Source organism: Pistacia vera, unplaced genomic scaffold (assembly GCF_008641045.1).
Source record: "Pistacia vera cultivar Batoury unplaced genomic scaffold, PisVer_v2 Contig745, whole genome shotgun sequence".
Classification (NCBI taxonomy): Eukaryota; Viridiplantae; Streptophyta; class Magnoliopsida; order Sapindales; family Anacardiaceae; genus Pistacia; species Pistacia vera.
In genome coordinates, this window is record NW_022196607.1 from 260,759 (window position 1) to 281,020 (window position 20,262).

The 20,262-nt window shown below is 37.1% G+C and overlaps 3 protein-coding genes across 3 annotated transcripts; all 3 read right to left on the minus strand.

Moving 5' to 3' along the window:
* Positions 1 to 350: 350 nt before the first annotated feature.
* LOC116115572 (scarecrow-like protein 18) lies at positions 351 to 2,087 on the minus strand. Its single transcript, XM_031401709.1, has one exon. It carries the CDS (start codon positions 2,085 to 2,087, stop codon positions 798 to 800), a length of 1,290 nt encoding a protein of 429 aa, XP_031257569.1. The 3' UTR covers positions 351 to 797.
* Positions 2,088 to 2,659: 572 nt separating this feature from the next.
* On the minus strand, positions 2,660 to 4,205 carry LOC116115569 (scarecrow-like protein 18). The gene has a single exon (XM_031401706.1). The coding sequence runs from the start codon at positions 4,111 to 4,113 to the stop codon at positions 2,800 to 2,802; it is 1,314 nt and encodes a 437-aa protein (XP_031257566.1). The 5' UTR covers positions 4,114 to 4,205; the 3' UTR covers positions 2,660 to 2,799.
* Positions 4,206 to 7,775: 3,570 nt separating this feature from the next.
* On the minus strand, positions 7,776 to 12,620 carry LOC116115550 (probable protein phosphatase 2C 6). Its single transcript, XM_031401687.1, has 5 exons — positions 12,181 to 12,620; positions 10,919 to 11,293; positions 9,583 to 9,700; positions 9,141 to 9,364; positions 7,776 to 8,835 (listed from the first exon to the last, which is right to left on the minus strand). The coding sequence occupies exons 1-5, from the start codon at positions 12,451 to 12,453 to the stop codon at positions 8,296 to 8,298; spliced, it is 1,530 nt and encodes a 509-aa protein (XP_031257547.1). The 5' UTR covers positions 12,454 to 12,620; the 3' UTR covers positions 7,776 to 8,295.
* Positions 12,621 to 20,262: the final 7,642 nt, after the last annotated feature.

Here is a 20,262-nt window from a genome sequence, read left to right on the forward strand (position 1 = left end):
TACTTAGTGCAGAAAACAAGAACCCTCATGCGTCCCTTCTTGAAAGCACACCATTGAAGGAGACAAAGGAATTTTGGGGAACAAGAAGGCAACACTAATGGATATTATTACTTTAATAAGAGAGAGAAAAAGGAAGATAAGACAGCATTATAAAATAAAAGCCATATTAAATCAAGCAAGTGAAGCATCATTAGCATTAAAATATTATTGAAACAAAACCAACAACCGTCTAGAGGAACATGGTGCTTCAAACTTTAAACGGAATAAAAATATTTTAATTAAAATGATCGATCATGTAACACTTCACATCGCACTTCTTACAGAAATATTAATTAAGAAAATGGTTATACTATAAAAGAGAGAAATTTAAGGAGACAAGGGGAAACAAATATAATGTCAACGTACCCGACTATAAAAGTTTAGAGTAACATTCAGTAGTTTCAGCACCCCGAGAAAGAACCAACTGAAGGTGCACGGTGAAGCTAGCCATCTTGGCTGCCTCTGAAGCTACCTTTTTCATTTTCTACCAAAAAGATTTCATGCAACGTACAGAGATTCACCAGCATGCATCGCATAGCAGAGCCATCAGTGAGAAAGAGGTTTGGACTTGTGTGGATCTTGACATGGGATTTCATGTTTCTGGGTTGTGCACAAAGTTGAAGTAAATACAGATGAAAAAGGGCCTCAAACACACACACATATATATATCTATATATTCCCCTCTATCTTTATTTTAATCTCAATTACTTCTTGTGGGTGTTTAGTCATAATCATAACATATATATAGATTAATTATATTAGCGCCAGGATGATATTGAGAAAAGGGAACGATTCTGCCAACCTAGGAAGAAAGAATTGTTAAAAATCTGAAGTTGATAACCTTCTGAAGGATAATGAAGTCTTAAAAGGAGTTTTGCCTGAGACAAGGCAAAGGGACTTAAAGGGACATTGGCAAAACCCGAGCTCCTAAGTATCACCTCCCATGACTCAAACCTCTCATGCCGCTCTCTTCTATTATCTCCCTCTGCCGCCACTATGTCCACTATTTCTCTTCCAAACCATATCTGCTCAACTGCCAGCCGCTCCCGGCTGTTGGGGGGCAAGGTCGCCTCCAGGGAATCAAAGATGGCTGTGTAGTGATCCAAGGCCTCCACAAATCTCTGCAGGAAAAGGGGGTGGTTGTGGTTGGCTTCTCTTTCTGCAATGGTCACCACTTTGGGGTTTAAAGCCTTGATTTTGTGGAGGAAAAGGCGAAGATCGCGATAGTCATCCTTAAGAAGTCTATGTAGATATAAAACGCAGTTGACAGCCAAGGCCTCGTCTGGAAGGAGAGTGAGCGCTGAGGGAAGATAGAGAGCAACTGAAGTAGGGTCGTCATTGAGGATGAGAAGAGGGTGAAACTGGAATCTGAGACCGAGAGAGTGTGCAAACTTCAAAAGGCGGTCACCAGTCCTCTGGAGGATGTTCAAATCGTGGCCGGTTCCGGTGATTCGAAGCATAGGAGGAGGGAGGAGAGTGTCGCTGGAACGCTCGGCTAAAGCCTGCATAAGAGGAGGCCATTGTACACCATGCATGATGTCAAAGTCGAGGATGTGGATAGCCTGTTGCCCTACTTCTATGGCTTCTAATATGGCCTGATTAGCTGTGAGGTGACTGAATCTTATGAATGGTGTTATTTGGTTTAGGGATAGATAAGATGACTGAAGGGATGAATCAAACTGAGTGATATTGCTCATATTTGTTGTTGTGGCGGTGGTGGTAATACTAGTACTAGCATTACTTGTATTCAATATAAACGCACTAGCGGTGGCATGGCTGTGATTAGGGCGAAGAGAGAGTGCTCTAACAAATTGGTGGACCAACCTTTCAGTAGAATCACCGTAAGGGGAAGAGTGGGCGGACAAAATGGAGATGAGGCGATGAGCAGCAGAGAAGTCTGAGTGAGAGATGAGCTCGGCACAACTGATGAGTAACTGGCGCATTTGGATTGCAGGTGATGGTTGTATAATCTGTCGGTATTGTAGATCTGTGGCTGAGGGATCTTCTTCTTGGTGGTCATGAGGAGATGGATTCAAGGAGCCAAGCATATTTCTTCTATCTTCACTACTCATACACCAAATAATAGTTAAGTTTATGAGTAGCGAAGTCCAGGCAAGGGATAATATAATATATATGAATGAGAAATAGCGATCAAAGGGAGAGGTGGAGGTTAGAAATTAAGAAGATCTAGAGTAGTTAAATGATCTGAAAATGAAAATGAAAAGATAAAAACGTGGGTTGCAAGATGTGTGCATTGCTTTGCTTTAATACTTATACATACAAGTATATTATTATTGGTAAGCGATGATGATGAAGCAGTTTGTATGACAGAACATAATCTGCCAAAAACAGGAACTGATACTAGATAGTAGTAGTTAGTGATACTAGCAGACTCTTCCTTCTCCTTCCACAACCATCAATTTTATTTTATTTGCTTTATATANGCTAGCCATCTTGGCTGCCTCTGAAGCTACCTTTTTCATTTTCTACCAAAAAGATTTCATGCAACGTACAGAGATTCACCAGCATGCATCGCATAGCAGAGCCATCAGTGAGAAAGAGGTTTGGACTCGTGTGGATCTTGACATGGGATTTCATGTTTCTGGGTTGTGCACAAAGTTGAAGTAAATACAGATGAAAAAGGGCCTCAAACACACACACATATATATATCTATATATTCCCCTCTATCTTTATTTTAATCTCAATTACTTCTTGTGGGTGTTTAGTCATAATCATAACATATATATAGATTAATTATATTAGCGCCAGGATGATATTGAGAAAAGGGAACGATTCTGCCAACCTAGGAAGAAAGAATTGTTAAAAATCTGAAGTTGATAACCTTCTGAAGGATAATGAAGTCTTAAAAGGAGTTTTGCCTGAGACAAGGCAAAGGGACTTAAAGGGACATTGGCAAAACCCGAGCTCCTAAGTATCACCTCCCATGACTCAAACCTCTCATGCCGCTCTCTTCTATTATCTCCCTCTGCCGCCACTATGTCCACTATTTCTCTTCCAAACCATATCTGCTCAACTGCCAGCCGCTCCCGGCTGTTGGGGGGCAAGGTCGCCTCCAGGGAATCAAAGATGGCTGTGTAGTGATCCAAGGCCTCCACAAATCTCTGCAGGAAAAGGGGGTGGTTGTGGTTGGCTTCTCTTTCTGCAATGGTCACCACTTTGGGGTTTAAAGCCTTGATTTTGTGGAGGAAAAGGCGAAGATCGCGATAGTCATCCTTAAGAAGTCTATGTAGATATAAAACGCAGTTGACAGCCAAGGCCTCGTCTGGAAGGAGAGTGAGCGCTGAGGGAAGATAGAGAGCAACTGAAGTAGGGTCGTCATTGAGGATGAGAAGAGGGTGAAACTGGAATCTGAGACCGAGAGAGTGTGCAAACTTCAAAAGGCGGTCACCAGTCCTCTGGAGGATGTTCAAATCGTGGCCGGTTCCGGTGATTCGAAGCATAGGAGGAGGGAGGAGAGTGTCGCTGGAACGCTCGGCTAAAGCCTGCATAAGAGGAGGCCATTGTACACCATGCATGATGTCAAAGTCGAGGATGTGGATAGCCTGTTGCCCTACTTCTATGGCTTCTAATATGGCCTGATTAGCAGTGAGGTGACTGAATCTTATGAATGGTGTTATTTGGTTTAGGGATAGATAAGATGACTGAAGGGATGAATCAAACTGAGTGATACTGCTCATATTTGTTGTTGTGGCGGTGGTGGTAATACTAGTACTAGCATTACTTGTATTCAATATAAACGCACTAGCGGTGGCATGGCTGTGATTAGGGCGAAGAGAGAGTGCTCTAACAAATTGGTGGACCAACCTTTCAGTAGAATCACCGTAAGGGGAAGAGTGGGCGGACAAAATGGAGATGAGGCGATGAGCAGCAGAGAAGTCTGAGTGAGAGATGAGCTCAGCACAACTGATGAGTAACTGGCGCATTTGGATTGCAGGTGATGGTTGTATAATCTGTCGGTATTGTAGATCTGTGGCTGAGGGATCTTGTTCTTGGTGGTCATGAGGAGATGGATTCAGGGAGCCAAGCATATTTCTTCTATCTTCACTACTCATACACCAAATAATAGTTAGGTTTATGAGTAGCCAAGTCCAGGCAAGGGATAATATGATATATATGAATGAGAAATAGCGATCAAAGGGAGAGGTGGAGGTTAGAAATTAAGAAGATCTAGAGTAGTTAAATGATCTGAAAATGAAAATGAAAAGATAAAAACATGGGTTGCAAGATGTGTGCATTGCTTTGCTTTAATACTTATACATACAAGTATATTATTATTGGTAAGTGATGATGATGAAGCAGTTTGTATGACAGAACATAATCTGCCAAAAACAGGAACTGATACTAGATAGTAGTAGTTAGTGATACTAGCAGACTCTTCCTTCTCCTTCCACAACCATCAATTTTATTTTATTTGCTTTATTTATATATATATATATATATATATATATATGTATATATTATCATAAGCTAGTAAGCAATTGATGATGAGAATACCTCTGTGGGCACAAAGAAGTCGGCAAAGTCAAACAGAATCTCACAACCCGGTCCAAACTCATCCCAGCTATCCCAAACTAGCTAAGATATATATGCTGTCCGATCAAATAAAATTTACCATATAACAAAAGAGTACATAGATCAAAGACAAAAATTAATAATCCCTCAAGGATTTTTTTATTAATGAATCTAGAATTTTAATGGGTGATGAGCTCAAACAAGTAGTTGACTTGTTCAGCATGCATGAAATAAAACATAAGAACTATAATATTGATCCATTAAATTGTGCTTGGTTTAATTGAGTGTAGATCTTTAATCCAGAATTTTGAACATAGTAAAAACTGGAATAAACCAAGTAATCTTTTGGATATGGCCCTACCCTATTTGACAAGTCATCTCGGTATACACATGGAGATGCGAAATAGTATGAGAATGAAACCTTGGTATGTAAAATAGCATATGAGAAACCAAACTTGGGATTTGCAGCCGAGAAGCAAGTTGATCCCTTTAACATCTTGGATGATCAAAATGGAAACCCCAAAGATGGAGTTTCCAAATATATGCCCTGGGAAGAATCTTTCTACCAGAGGTTATTTGATGGCTCGTATTCGTATGGTCAAAAACCGCTTCTCTCTAACTCATTCCGTAGCTAATACACGTATAGAGTTAATTTAGTCATTTATGAGTCTGTGACTTGATTAATATATGTTACTACATATGCGTGTTGTTTTGAGTCCAGGGAAGGGAACTGTAAGTTTCATTAAAGTAGGACCTCATCATAGTTGTACGTACACATATTTCGGAATAGAATTGTAATTAATTTAAGTGGTAGATAGTGATTATGTATGAAATCAAAGAATTGCTATATGTATATATATTGAAATAAATAAAATAAAAACAATTAACAGGAGTAAGTAGGGTTTCAGTTTTTACCGAAAGTTGTGGTGAAATGGGAAGTGGTGGATGTGAGTTGGAAAAGAATATATATGTATAATGAAATAAAAGGTTTAAGTGGGACAAAATGAAGCAGTTCCATCCCAGCAACAGATACACGCAAAGCTTTAAATGTGGAAATGCAAACTGCACAACTTTAACCTCAGTATTGGCTCAACCCTGACACCTGTTTTGCCTTTCTTGTCTGTTTCTTGGATTCGCTATAGCTGGGTCATGAGTGGCTTTTCATTTCAGAAGATAGGATAGAATACATGGACATTAGACACCACCACAGCCACAGCCACCGCTTAATTACTTGTTTACCGCGTGTAGTAGGAAACAAATAAAGCCAGTGAAACTGCTGCTCAATTGGCCTAAGTATATAGTAAACTTGGTAATTAAAGAATAGGATAATTAACTAAACGAAACTATTGTTTATGCCTGACGAGGATAGCAATAGTAGTTGGGTAGGTAGCTAACAGATGGCAATCACTGCCCAAACTTACTTGCAGGAAACCACCTCCTTTTGGTGTCAGCAGTTCTGGACACAGAGTTGATTATTAACCCAAGCAACCCCTATTCCTATTCCTATTCCTATTCCAATCTTTCTTATCTTGTCCCGATGTCCCATGCACGTGCGTGTGAAATGGCTGCTTTCTTTTTCTAACCACTAGTACTGTAATCAGTATTAGAATTTACAGCATCTTGGGTTGCAATAAAAAGCAAACCAATTAGCAACCAAATGAAGTGAGAGGACAAAAGAATTACCGCAAAAGACCCCCAGGCAAATGCAATTAAAACCATCCAATTTTAGGGAACATATATTTGTGCTACTTAGCATCAGATGCAAACAATAAAAAAGCATCTTCCTTACTTACAAATCACTAGCAAACAGCATAGAATGATATGACACACCAAAAAGGGAAACCTCATTTATTATGCTGCCTTGTTCATCATCACAGGAATATATATTTCTCCTGGCTTCTCCGCCACCATCCTCTTTCAGGAAATATGGCACCAGCAAGCTGATTTATATTTATATAAATATGTTAGGTTATGAATATCCCTATTCCCTATACTTTGTCTGCTCCCACAAGACAAGAGATACTTCAAATTCATCTACAACTTCTTTACTACACTTCCATATCAACAAACACACTTATTATCTACCAATAACTCAATATAGGTGTATATACGTTTGTCTTCTTGTTAACTCTTTCTAATTTTTTTTTAGTTAAGAGGGATTTACATTCGCATTGACACCCCTCAAGGTCTTTTATATTTCAGCAACAAAAGTTTTTCGAAACTAACGATGATACCCCCCAGCTTCTAGTCTTTGTCCATTCAAATTTTGTGTTAGACTGTATTTTGCTGAAACCCCATTTAAAGTTATGATTTTCAGGCCAATGCTAGAAGCTTTTGATAAAATTATAAACTAAGTAAAGATCAGTTTAATTCCTTTAGGAATCTTCTCTCTCTTTAATTAACCGGTTACAATTATTTAGAGAGGAATAAAAGGACAGATGAAGGAAAAGCTTCAAGGTTTGAAGAAAATTTAATAATATTTAAGCATATATAAAAAGAAGTTACTGCTTACTTGGGATCCACCTTTTGATGTCTGCACTCCCATGTATGGAAGACCTTTCTCCTTACAGTACAGTGTGAGTGTGGAGTGCAAGCATTAAAAAGCTGCTCACATTTGAAATTTACCTTCTCTCATTAATTATGTTTGATTTGACACACCCAAAAGTCTACCACTATTTTTGTTGCTTAGGAGAATCTTTGCCTTTGCTGAGCACTATCACAAATATATTGAAAAATTAGATTAATACCCATTCAAATTAATTCTTCTTGGTAATTCACCATTTTCTCATCGTCAAATTATATTTCTTGGAGTAAATAGTTTAAACTTATTTGATTAAGTTGGTATGTAAGATTAAATATGTTACTATTAGGCCAAGTTTCGCTGTTAGATTGTGGTATATAGGTAACTAGTAACATAAAATAAGGTTGTTTTAATATGTATTTAAAGATCCGTTAAAAATACTAAAAGATAAAAAAATTTAATACTTTGATATATTGAGTTTTCCTTTTACACCTAATGCAAGATATTCCCTTTAAATCAAATCTTTTTTTCTTTTAAAAAAAAATAAATAAATAAGAGGGAAAGACTGCCGGGGGTTCAGATTCCTAGCATCTTATGGATTTAATTGTAATGGTACGTGCAATATGTAATTTAAAATCTAAAGGCTTGAATATGACACAAAAGTATAGTATTAGAATCATCTGTCCTCACACATGGAAAGAATGATTTTATTGCAGAAGAGCATTGAATCAGGTATGGGATATTTGCAGACAACCTTCCTATATATATAGCATTATAAATAGATAAACAAAAAACACAAGAAAGCATGTCTTCTTCTGTGAGTATTGCGGCTAAATGTTCATCAGACAAATTTCAAACACAAAAGTTTAAAAGCGAAAGCTCAATCTTCACCAGACATCATGTATCTTCCACAAAACGCACTCCAAAGAGTAGTAACAGCCACAAAATCTGCCTGGCAACATTTTCAGCAGGGAACCCATTAAGTTAATTTCTAGCCTTGACCAAGGAAGGCTCACTGATATATTTGTATGGTGCCAGTAATCTACATTTGGAAACAGCAGACCTACAGACGTCTCCCCATCAGTGTATGCCAGTATTCTTTTCATTCTAATACTTCTGACTGCATGATAAGATCATGACACGCCAGTCACTGAAGCTCCACTTTGTTGTGAGTAAAAACAAGCGGACAAGATTAGGCATTTCACAACCAGTTTCTCCAACTCGCTGATCTCTTGTCACTGGATAAGAACCTGGGAATGCTTAACAGACTATTAACCCTGGTAATACCTTCTAAAGCTGACCATTCCTCATCCTCTGCAACAGAGATGCATTCTGCTAGGCTCCTCTTCGATTGGCCCTGGCTCTTCTCAGAATTTTTTTCTGCTGACTCAGATATAGGCACAATCTCATCACAGTCTTGTAAAATTTTCAAATTCTCAACGACTGGAGCATGAGAATTGTCATTGATTTCTACAGCCCTATTTTTCTCATCAGTGACTGCCACCGATTGTACTGAGACATCAGGAGTCTTTGTTGGACTGTAATCGTCCACAGATCCATTGACTGTTGATAAATGTTCTAGAAATAAGCATACAACAGCGCAATCATCATTCTTGGAGGTAGGATACTTAAGCCTCCATGACCGAACAGCACAGTCCACAAGAGCTCTTGCTGCTGTAGCACGACTAGGGGCTGAAGCCACAACCTCTACAGCTTCCTTATTGGAAAGGACATCCCAAACCTATGTTCACAAAAAATCACCTCCTAAGCATCAAATAGTCTTAAGAGGCAGAAGTTTTCTCCATCTTAATACACATAAAAGCACAAAATCATAAAGACTTAAAATCTAAAAATACTAAACTTACACATAAAATGGATCAATCATAGCAACATGCAGATAGACAACACAAGAAGTATGGGTAAAATGGGAAAATATTGTGGCAGAAAAGAAACGCATGTCACAGAACTTGCAAAGACACAGCTACATGAAAGCTATTGAATTTCAGAACTAAAAGTGACTGGAATAATTGAGGAACAAAGAGATACCCCATCAGTGGCAAGAATAATGAATTCATCTCTTTCAGTAAGATGACGATAGTAAATATCTGGTACAGAAATTAGACCAAAATCCTTCAAACAGAAGTCTCCAAAAGCTCTAGCCATTGCCAAACCAGGGGAGTCATTATTAGGTAACCATACACGGGCAACCTCTGGTTCGTCTTGCAATGAAAAGACCCTTCCTTTGCATTGCTGGATTCTAGCAGCCTCCCCTGAAAACAAGAAGATTAGGAATTTAAGTTTATAGTTGTATAATGTATTTTTGACACTAGATTGAGGAATATCATTCTTCCCAAACCTCCTCTTCCCTCTTTCCCCAAATTTTACTTGGAAATTTCCAAGTAAATAGAGGCTCACAAAAGTGGCTGTTTATGTGAATGTGCATGTGTGTGTGTGTGAGAGAGAGAGAGAGAGAGAGAGAGAGAGAGACTTGGCAGATCAGGCTTCAAGTCCACAGTCAATTGTACAGCAATCAAAGAGTTGTCTTCATCTCTCATTGCTAGCACTGCTCTTGAGTCCCCAACATTTCCAATTATAAGATCCTGACCCTACAAAGTCAAAATGTTAACAAATTGGATAAATGATGTAAAGCAAGATCTAACATAATCGTAAGGAAATTTAATCCTTTTTAAAGATATATAGAAACTAGAAATCAGTTCATTTGCTTATACTCAACAAAATAATATAATATCTATCCCACTACTCATTCATCTACTAAAATAAATATATCATTGCTCATATCCTTAGTCCTAATCAACATACACAAATAACTGTATATCCATCAAAGATCTGAGAATTATCAATCTTTCCTAAATTTTGACAAAAACTGTCTAAACAATATGTTTGTATTAATTAATTAATTAAATTTTTTTTTTTTTTTTTCTTCTTCTGAAATATCAGTTGCATTAACTAAATCCACCCAGAAAAAAAGATGATTGAGTTTAAAACAACTTTTGTTAGTTTCTACTGGCATTTTAAATTCTTACTTTCTGTGTTGCACAAATGGTTCATTTGTCATTCAACAGAATTTATATGTATTTCAAACAGTAAGGTTATATCTCTAGTTAACCTCCTTGTATAAGATTCAATCACTGATAAGTAAAGCTTAGGCTTAATAGCTTCAGGCCCCCAGCTGAGCGTTGCCAGTTTCTGGTCCACATCTGAATACATCGTACTTTGAATAATGATTAAGGAGCTATCCACATAGAACCAACATATTAAATTTGGATAGACTAAAAATATCACTAAATAATACTGCACACTAACAAATTAGCTAAGTCTTGCATTTGTTAAAATCAATTAAGTAAACATGCCACTTCCAATCTGATACATGCTGAATAACTACACAAATTCCTCTTCAGCTAAAACATTTTTTTGGTATAAACGACATAAAACACAGATATTCACAAGATTTAAAATACAACAAAAGATAGTATCTCTTGTAATGATCTCGTCACAATTTGAACAACGGCGCAATTTTTTTGTTTTTTTGTGTATGAACCAAAATTCTTAAAATTCGTGAGGCTAGCCTTGACGAAAAATAGAGTATCAATCCACAACATATTCAAAGCGCTTAAGGTTCTGCACCTCGGTCAGATGTTTCATAGTATCACTCAACTTTATCTTTTATAAGTTCTGTAGCAACAACAGAAGTTCCAAAAGATATATATAACACCCTGTTTTCCACAGTAAAATTTTAGAAAATATTGACATTTCAAGTAGGATGTATCACACAATTTAGTTTGTGACGTTGCTTGAAGAAATACCTGCTTCACCAGGGTCACAGCTGTTGTCCCGCTGCAGAAACAATCAATTGTTGGGTGCAGCTTTAGTTCCTTGTCCATTAACTTGAAAGATTTTAATATAGACTTCTTAAGAGGCAGATACATCTCAGGGAGCTTATCATCCTTAGCATCCAATGACTCAAACCATTCATCATCCATGCTTGGTGATGCACTTTCCTCCGCATTCATGCTTCCATTACCATTCCTGAGGCTATCCTGGTCACCACTAGAACTAGCTTTCCACTGAGAACATAGTATAAGAGGAAGAGAATCCCGTACTTTCTTTGCAACCATATGACCATAGGGACCGTGACCATCAAATACCCCACAAAATATTGTATCACTTGAACTGAAATTCTGTTGTACAAACATTCCAATCAAGTAAAAAATCACATAAAATTGTCAAACAAAGGAGAAGCGTATGGCTAATATTTTCCCTTTAAAAGATATGAGATGGTTTTACACTACTCAAACAGACTTACAAGCGAAATTTGAATAAATGCAGCAGCATAAATATTGTGATGCTGCTGATGCAGGGTAACCCAAGAAATAGAAAAATAAAAACACTAATAAAGAAAAATAGGTTATAACATGATGCGTACTTGTGTGTGGTTTATTGTGCCTTATTAATGACCATGTCACTTTAGAATCACCCTTAGAAAATATAACTCATATGTGCACAAAATGGAAAAGGTGATATAGTGTAGAGTACTGGTTCACTCAACATCTGACAGGAATAACTATCCAAGTAGCAAGATCATATCTATTTCCCACAGTATGAAATCTATTTACAAGGACATCCCCAGTTCCTAGAGGTAATTTGAAGTTAAAATAATCAATTCTGGTCGTGCTCCATCCATTAACCTCCTTTGCTCATACACTACTAGAGCTAATTTATAGATCACGAATTTGCTCACTTAAGACGAAATTTAGAAACACTTATTTGCATTTATATAGGATTAATATTAAAAACACTCAAAACACAAAACCAGAATTCCGCATATATTTTGCTTTATTTCCTATAGAATCACCTCATCATATGAAATGAACAATATTAAAATTAATTAACTATTACAATGCACAATTCGATGCTAGCGCATTGAAATTCACTTATCCTAAAACCATCACATTTCAAATCATCTGTGCAGAGTGTGATCAAATTGAAGAAGATAAAACACAGAAATGCGTGCACATAATAGAAGTAATTTTGAGGGTAAAAAAGTGTGAAAATGAGAAAACTGAACCTCCCAAACAAGCATGGCGTCTTGATTGGTTCCTTTCTTGCCCTGTTGGGTATACAAGCAGGCGATTTTAGTTGCAGCATTTGTGAAGATCCTACCAGAAATCTGATGAAGCTCGGCATCTTGAGCTGATTTTTTCTTGAGAAGAAAAGCGTCTTTGCTCTTTTTCCACCTCCCAGACCTTGAAGAAGAACCTTGACGCTGCGTTTCAGTCTGTGTTACTGCTTTATCACTATCAGTGTTACCCTTCCCTGGTTTAGAGTAGCAAGATCCCATCTATTATTATAATCCACTGACACAGTCAAATTCAAATGCTCAATATCATCAAATCATGATCAATAAGATTACTACTGGGGAGGTTTAGGTAGGTTAGGTTAGGTTCAAAAAAAAGGAGAAACAAGCTAACACACGAGAGTTTTTTTTTTTTTTTTTTTTCGGGTAATTCTATTCTATTGAAAAAGAATAAAAAAAAATACAAGGGGAAGGAGAGGGAACTCTCCTTTACGCTAATTCCTTGGACATGCCCAAGGCAAAACTAATCAAAAAAGGCCAATGGACCAAAGGATGTACGCCCCCAAAAAAGGGACTCAGCACAACCCAAAGGGGAGCCCATAAAAGGAAGAATAAATCTAAAAGCACACAGCCCACACAAAATGTCCAAGCAATTGGCCCAAAAAAGTGCCCAATCAAAATGGACAACCTTGCATAAGGAGGCCCAAGCAGAAAGGAACACAGTCTGGCGCAGATGGCCCACGTTTCTCTCCACGCAAACATCCCCCACATGCCTGCCCGTGCAGCCGGCCCACCAAGCAGCCCCTACGAAAAACCCATACCATCTGTCCAGGAAAAGAGCCCACACGCCCAACACACCATGGCCAGCCCAATACCAATCAGCCCGCTACTGCCCAAAATGAACAGCCCATGTATCCATCACACCAACAAACCCCATCTTCCATTTTGATGTCCAGCCCCAAAATTCCAGGCCCAGCACCCATTAACCCAATTAAAAACCCATATTCTAGAAAGTAGATTAATTCAGTTGATGTTTATAAATAAATATTTTTAAAATCCTTATTTTAGTTAATTTAGGGGTCAATAAATGGGTCATCTTTACTCAGCAGACATGCCCAATAACAAACTTTTAATTGGTGGGTTCGGGTTTTGATTACTAATTAACACTTTTTAATATATTAAGGAAACGTTTGACTCAAGAAATGTTGTATTATTGAGAATGTTATATTAATAGAAAGATAAATCACCTTAAAGATTACTCAGAGATAATAAACGAACATAAGAACCATCTAGTTTAAGGGAAATCAATAGTAGAATAACCACATTATGTTTAGGCTTTGCTATTGGGAATTTTGTTAACTTTTTTTTGAAATACTTTAGTAAGACTTTAGATTGATAGCTATCTTAAAAGTCTATAAACACGAACTTACTCTAAATTTTAATTATTTTCCTTAGGAGGGAAAAAAAGTTAGGTTTACTGCTGGTAAGATTAGATTTATTTTTTACTCAAGACTATTAAAGTAATTTATCTATGATGCAAATATCATTATAGCAGAAGATAAATACCTACTAGGCAAAGTTGAAAACGCATCATCAGGGTAGAACATACCTTTAATAGGCTTACCAATAACTGTTTAATGTAAATTCGAGGGATAGAGTAATGATTATTCTTATAAAATAAATTTTGACTATTGGTAATTTATCTTCACTTAAAAGACAAACAATATGGAAAAATAGCATTTAATTTATGGTTTTTAGCACTAGGTCAATTGCATCATTTTTAGATTTAGTTATTAGCAAAGAAGGAATAGCTTGGTTTGAGTATCTTATAATCATGTATAATGAAATTTTGAATCAATATTTGATTTAACTTCTAGAATGGATAGGCAAAAAAGCACAAGAAACATTACAAACTCTGCTTTTGTCACATTTATCTTTAGGAGATAGGATTTGTCATGTGCGTGCAATTTTTTATTTGAGACTCTTGCACAGGGTTATATAAGAAGCAAATCTCACCATGGTAGAAGATAAGGAAGGATCTAGCAGGCAAAATTTAAGAAGAATAAACACTGAAGGAAAAATCTTCAATAGGTTGATAAATGTCCCATATGAAAAGACAGACGAATATTCAACCTAAAATTTAAGAATTGAGCAAAATAAATTCTTGTAGAACCTGGTTATATTAAAGTTAATTGTTTATCCTCAAAAGTGGTAAATGAACATAATGGCAAGAAACATTTAACTTAAGGGAATTCAATAGTAGATTGACCACATTATGTTTAAGTTTGATAGGGCGGTGCTACATTCAAGTTTCAAAATGTGAGTTGTGAGTGTTTCATTTTATAATGATTGATTTGGTTAATGATTTTAAGCCCATAAATTGTTATGTGAGGCTTGCAACAATTCAATAGTTCCATATTTTTCCTGAATTTGTATTCTTTATTACAGGTACAAACAATTGTAGCAGTTGGTTGCATGATCTTCGTGAAGATGCAGATCCAGTTTGAAGGTAGTAACTTAAGTTCTACATTTTCTTAAGTGATTTGATTTCATGTTAATCTTTCACTCCTTGATTAAACAATCGAGATCCATTATCGGCTAAAAAACTTGGTAAAACAGGGTATCGAGCCTATGTTTCTTTTTGCTCATTTTGTCATCAGATTTCTGACGAGATCGACCACGCTATTTACCTAACCCCAGTGTTGATTATACAGAAAAGAAAATGCTAAAAAACTAGCCCTCGATTCACCCACAATCGAGATCCATTACCGACTAAAAACTGAGTAAAACGGGGTATCAGACCTATGCGGCTTTTTGCTCGTTCTGTCATTAGGTTTTCAACGAGATCAACCCTGTTGTTTACCTAACCTCAGGATTGATTAGTTAGAAAAGAAAACAGTCAAAAAATTGTCCTCGATTCACCCATAATCGAGATCCATTATTGGCAAAAAACTGAGTAAAACGGGGTATCGGGCCTATGTGGCTTTTTGCTTGTTTTATTATCAGGTTTTCGACGAGATCAACCCTGCTATTTACCTAACCTCAGTATTGATTAAATATAAAAGAAAACGCTCAAAATTAGTCATTGATTCACCCACAATCGAGATCCATTATCAGTTGAAAAACAGAGAAAAACGAGGTATTGGGCCTATGCGGCTTTTTGCTCGTTTTGTCATTAGGTTTTTAACAAGATCAACCGTGCTATTTACCTAACCATAGTATTGATGATATGGAAAATAAAATTCTAAAAAAATAGGCCTCGATTCTTGTACAATCGAGATCCATTGCTGGCTAAAAATTGAGTAAAACAGGGTGTCGCGCCTATGCGGCTTTTTGCTCGTTTTCTCATCAGGTTTTCGACGAGATTGATCATGCTGTTTATCTAACCTAAGTATTGACTAACAGAAAATAAAACGCTAAAAAATAGTCATCGATTCACCTATGATCGAGATCCATTATTGGCTAAAAAACTGATTAAAATGGGGTGTCGGGCTTATGTGGCTTTTTGCTCGTTTTGTCATCATGTTTTCAACGAGATCAACCACGATGTTTACCTAACCTTAGTATTGATTAGATGGAAAATAAAAAGATAAAAAAATAGTCCTCGATTCACCCACAATCGAGATCCATTACTGGCTAAAAACAGAGTAAAACGAGGTATCGGGCCTATGCGGCTTTTTGCTCATTTTGTCATCAGGTTTTCAACGAGATCCACTCTGCGATTTACTTAACCTCAGTATTGACTTGAAAAAAATAAAATGCTAAAAACTAGTCCTTGATTCACTTCCAATCGAGATCCATTACCGGCTAAAAAACAGAGTAAAACGGGGTATCGGGCCTATGTGGCTTTTTGCTCGTTTTGTCATTAGGTTTTCAATGAGATCGACCCTGATGTTTACCTAACCTCAGTATTGACTATAAAGAATAAAACATGCTCAAAATCCAGTCCTCGATTCACCTCCAATCGAGATCCATTACCAGCTAAAAAACTAAGTAAAACGGGGTATCGGTCCTATGCGGCTTTTTTCTCGTTTTGTTATTAGGTTTTTGACGAGATCGACCATGTTGTTTACCTAACCTTAGTACTGATTAGAGGGAAAAGAAAACAACCAAAAATAGTCCTCGATACACCCACAATCGAAATCCATTATCGGCTAAAAAACTGAGTAAAACGGGGTATCGGGCCTATGCGGCTTTTTGTTCGTTTCGTCATCAGATTTAAACGAGATCAACCCTTCTATTTACCTAACCTCCATATTGATTAGATGGAAAATACAATGCTCAAAAACTAGTCCTCGATTCACCTACAATCGAGATCCATTATGGGCTGAAAAATTGAGTAAAACGGGATATCGGGCCTATGAGACTTTTTACTCATTTGTCATCAGGTTTTTGACAAGATCAACCTCGATGTTTACTTATACTTATCACTGATTAGAAAGAAATAAAACACTCAAAAACTAGTTCTTGATTCACCCACAATCGAGATCCTTTATCAGCTCCAAAACTGAGTAAAACGTGGTATCGGGCCTATGCGACTTTTTGCTCATTTAGTCATCAGGTTTTCGACAAGATCGACCACGCTATTCATTTAACCTCAAAATTTATTAGACAGAAAAAGAAAACACTGAAAAATTAGTCCTCGATTCACCCAAAATTGAGATCCATTACCGGTTAAAAACTGAGTAAAAAGGGATATCGGGCCTCTATGGCTTTTGGCTCGTTTTGTCATCAAGTTTTCAATGAGATCGACCAGGTTTTTTACCTAACCATAGTATTGATTAGAGGGAAAATAAAACACTCAAAAACTAGTCCTCGATTCACCCACAATCAAGATCCATTATCAGTTGAAAAACTGAGCAAAACGGGGTATCGAACCTATACGGCCTTTTGCTCGTTTTGTCATCAGGTTTTCAACGGGATCAACCCTGCTATTTACCTAACCACAATATTGATTAGATAGAAAAGAAAACACCCAACAACTAGTCCTCGATTCAATGACAATCATGATTCATTATCGGTTGAAAAACTGAGTAAAACAAGGTATCGGGCCTATGCGGCTTTTTGCTCGTTTTTTCATCAGCTTTTCGATGAGATCAACCCTGCTATTTACCTAACCTTAGTATTGATTAGATGGGAAAGAAAACACTAAAAAAATAGTCCTCGATTCACCTACAATTGAGATCCATTATCGGCTAAAAAACTGAGTAAAACAGGGTATCAAGCCTATGCGGCTTTTTGCTAGGTTTGTCATCATGTTTTCGACGAGATTGATCTTGCTATTTATCTAACCATAGTATTGTTTAGATCGAAAAGAAAACACTAAAAAAATAGTCCTCGATTCACCCACAATCGAGATCCATTATAGGTTAAAAATTGAGTAAAACAGGGTATCGGGACTATGCGGCTTTTTGCTCATTTTGTCATCAGGTTTTCGATGAGATTGACACTGTTGTTTACCTAATCTTAGTATTGACTTGATGGAAAATAAATTCTAAAACTAGTCCTTGATTCACCTCTAATCGAGATCCATTACCGACAGACAACAGGGTCGATCTCGTAAAAAACCTGATGACAAAACGAGCAGAAAGCCGCATAAGCCCGATACCCTGTTTTACTCAGTTTTTCAACCGTTGATAATGCATCTCCATTGCAGGTCAACCGAGCACTAGTTTTTATATGTTTTCTTTTTCGTATAATCAATACTGAGTTTAGGCAAACTGTAGGGTCGATCTCGTCAAAAACCTGATGGCAAAATGAGTAGAAAGTCGCATAGGCCTGATACCTCATTTTACTTAGTGTTTCAACCACCAATAATGGATCTCTATTTTGAGTCAATCGAGCACTAGTTTTTGTTTGTTTTCTTTTTTGTATAATCAATACTGAGTTTAGGCAGACAACAGGGTCAATCTTGTCAAAAACCTAATGACAAAACGAGCAGAAAGCCGCATAGGTCCATGACCTCGTTTTACTTAGTTTTTCAACCACCGATAATGGATCTCGATTGTGGGTGAATCGAGCACTATTTTTTGAGCGTTTTCTTTTCCATATATTCAATACTGAGTTTAGGCAAACATTAGGGTCAATCTCATCAAAAACCTAACAACAAAATGAGCAGAAAGCCGCATAGGCCCGATACCCCATTTTACTCAGTTTTTCAGCCGCCGATAATGGATCAACATTTCAAGTCAATCAAGCACTACTTTTTACGCGTTTTCTTTTCTATATAATCAATACTGAGTTTAGCCAAACAACAGGGTTGATCTCGTCAAAAACCTGATGACAAAACGAGCAGAAAGCCGATTAGGCCCGATACCCCGTTTTACTCAGTTTTTTAGCCACCGATAATGGATCTCGATAGTCGGTGAATCGAGCACTAGTTTTTTAGTGTTTTCTTTTCTGTATAATCAATATTAAGTTTAGACATAAAGTAGAGTCCATCCTGTTGAAAACCTGATAACAAAACGAGCAGAAAGCCGCATAGGCCCGATACCCCGTTTTACTCAGTTTTTCAGCCACCGATAATGGATCTCGATTGTGGATGAATCGAGCACAAGTTTTTGAGCATTTTATTTTTATTATAATCAATACTGAGTTTAGGTGTACAACAGGATCGATCTCGTCAAAAACCTGATGACAAAACGAGAAGAAACCGCATAGGCCTGATACCCTGTTTTGCTCAGTTTTTCATCCACCGATAATGGATCTCGATTGTGGGTGAATTGAGCTCTAGTTTTTTAAAACGTTTTATTATTTTTATAATCAATACTTAGTTTAGGCATACAAAAGAGTCCATCTCGTCAAAAACCTAATGACAAAATGAGCAGAAAGCCATATAGGCCCGATACCCCATTTTACTCAGTTTTTTAGCCACCGATAATGATCTCGATTGTGGGTGAATCGAGCACTAGTTTGTGAGCGTTTTCTTTTACGTATAATCAATACTTAGTTTGGGCATACAAAAGAGTCCATCTTGTCAAAAACCTGATGACAAAACGAGAAGAAACCGCATAGGCCCGATACCTCGTTTTACTTATTTTTTCAGCCACCGATAATGGATCTCGATTATGGGTGAATCGAGCATTAGTTTTTGAGCGTTTTCTTCTTTTTATAGTCAATATGTAGTTTACGCATATAAAAGAGTCCATCTCATTGAAAACCTAATGACATAATGAGCAGAATGCTGCACAGGCTCAATACCCAATTTTACTCAGTTTTTCAGTCGCTAATAATGGATCTCGATTGTGGGTGAATCAAGCAAATTTTTTTGAGCGTTTTCCTTCTAATATAATCAATACTAAGTTTAGGTATACAATAGGGTCGATCTTGTCAAAAACCTGATGACAAAATGAGAAGAAACCGTATAGGCCCGATACCCCGTTTTACTCATTTTTTTAGCCACCGATAATGGATCTCGATTGTGGGTGAATCGAGCACTAGTTTTTTTAGCGTTGTCTTCTTTTTATAGTCAATACTTAGTTTACACATATAAAAGAGTCCATCTTGTTGAAAACCTAATGACACAATGAGCAGAAAGCCGCATAGGCCCGATACCCCGTTTTACTCAGTTTTTCAGCCACGGATAATGGATCTCGATTGTGGGTGAATCGAGCACAAGTTTTTGAGAATTTTATTTTTTGTATAATCAATACTTAGTTCTGGTATACAACAGGGTTGATCTCGTCGAAAACCGTATGACAAAACAAGTAGAAAGTCGCATAGGCCCGATACCCCGTCGTACTCAGTTTTTCAGCCACGGGTAATGGATCTCGATTGTAGGTGAATCAAGCACTAGTTCTTGAGTGTTTTCTATTTTGAATAATAAATACTAAGTTTACGCATACAAAAGATTTGATCTCATCGAAAACCTGATGACAAAACGAGAAGAAATCCGAATGGGCCCGATACCCTGTTTTAGTCAGTTTTTTCGCCATCGATAATGGATCTCGATTGTGGGTGAATCGATCACTATTTTTTGAGCGTTTTCATTTTCATATAATCAATACTGAGTTTAGGTATACAACAAAGTTGATCTCGTCGAAAACCTGATGACAAAATGAGAAGAAAGCAGCA

Bases quoted from the DNA above. Each gene is read 5' to 3' on its own strand.
- LOC116115550 (XM_031401687.1), bottom strand. From the start codon at position 12,453: ATGGGATCTTGCTACTCTAAACCAGGGAAGGGTAACACTGATAGTGAT. The intron at 11,294-12,180 runs GTTCAGTTTTCT...TTTGTACAACAG, and splicing joins ACGCCATGCTTGTTTGGGAG to AATTTCAGTTCAAGTGATAC. The intron at 8,836-9,140 runs GTATCTCTTTGT...TTGTGAACATAG, and splicing joins TTATTCTTGCCACTGATGGG to GTTTGGGATGTCCTTTCCAA.
- LOC116115572 (XM_031401709.1), bottom strand. From the start codon at position 2,087: ATGCTTGGCTCCTTGAATCCATCTCCTCATGACCACCAAGAAGAAGAT.
- LOC116115569 (XM_031401706.1), bottom strand. From the start codon at position 4,113: ATGAGTAGTGAAGATAGAAGAAATATGCTTGGCTCCCTGAATCCATCT.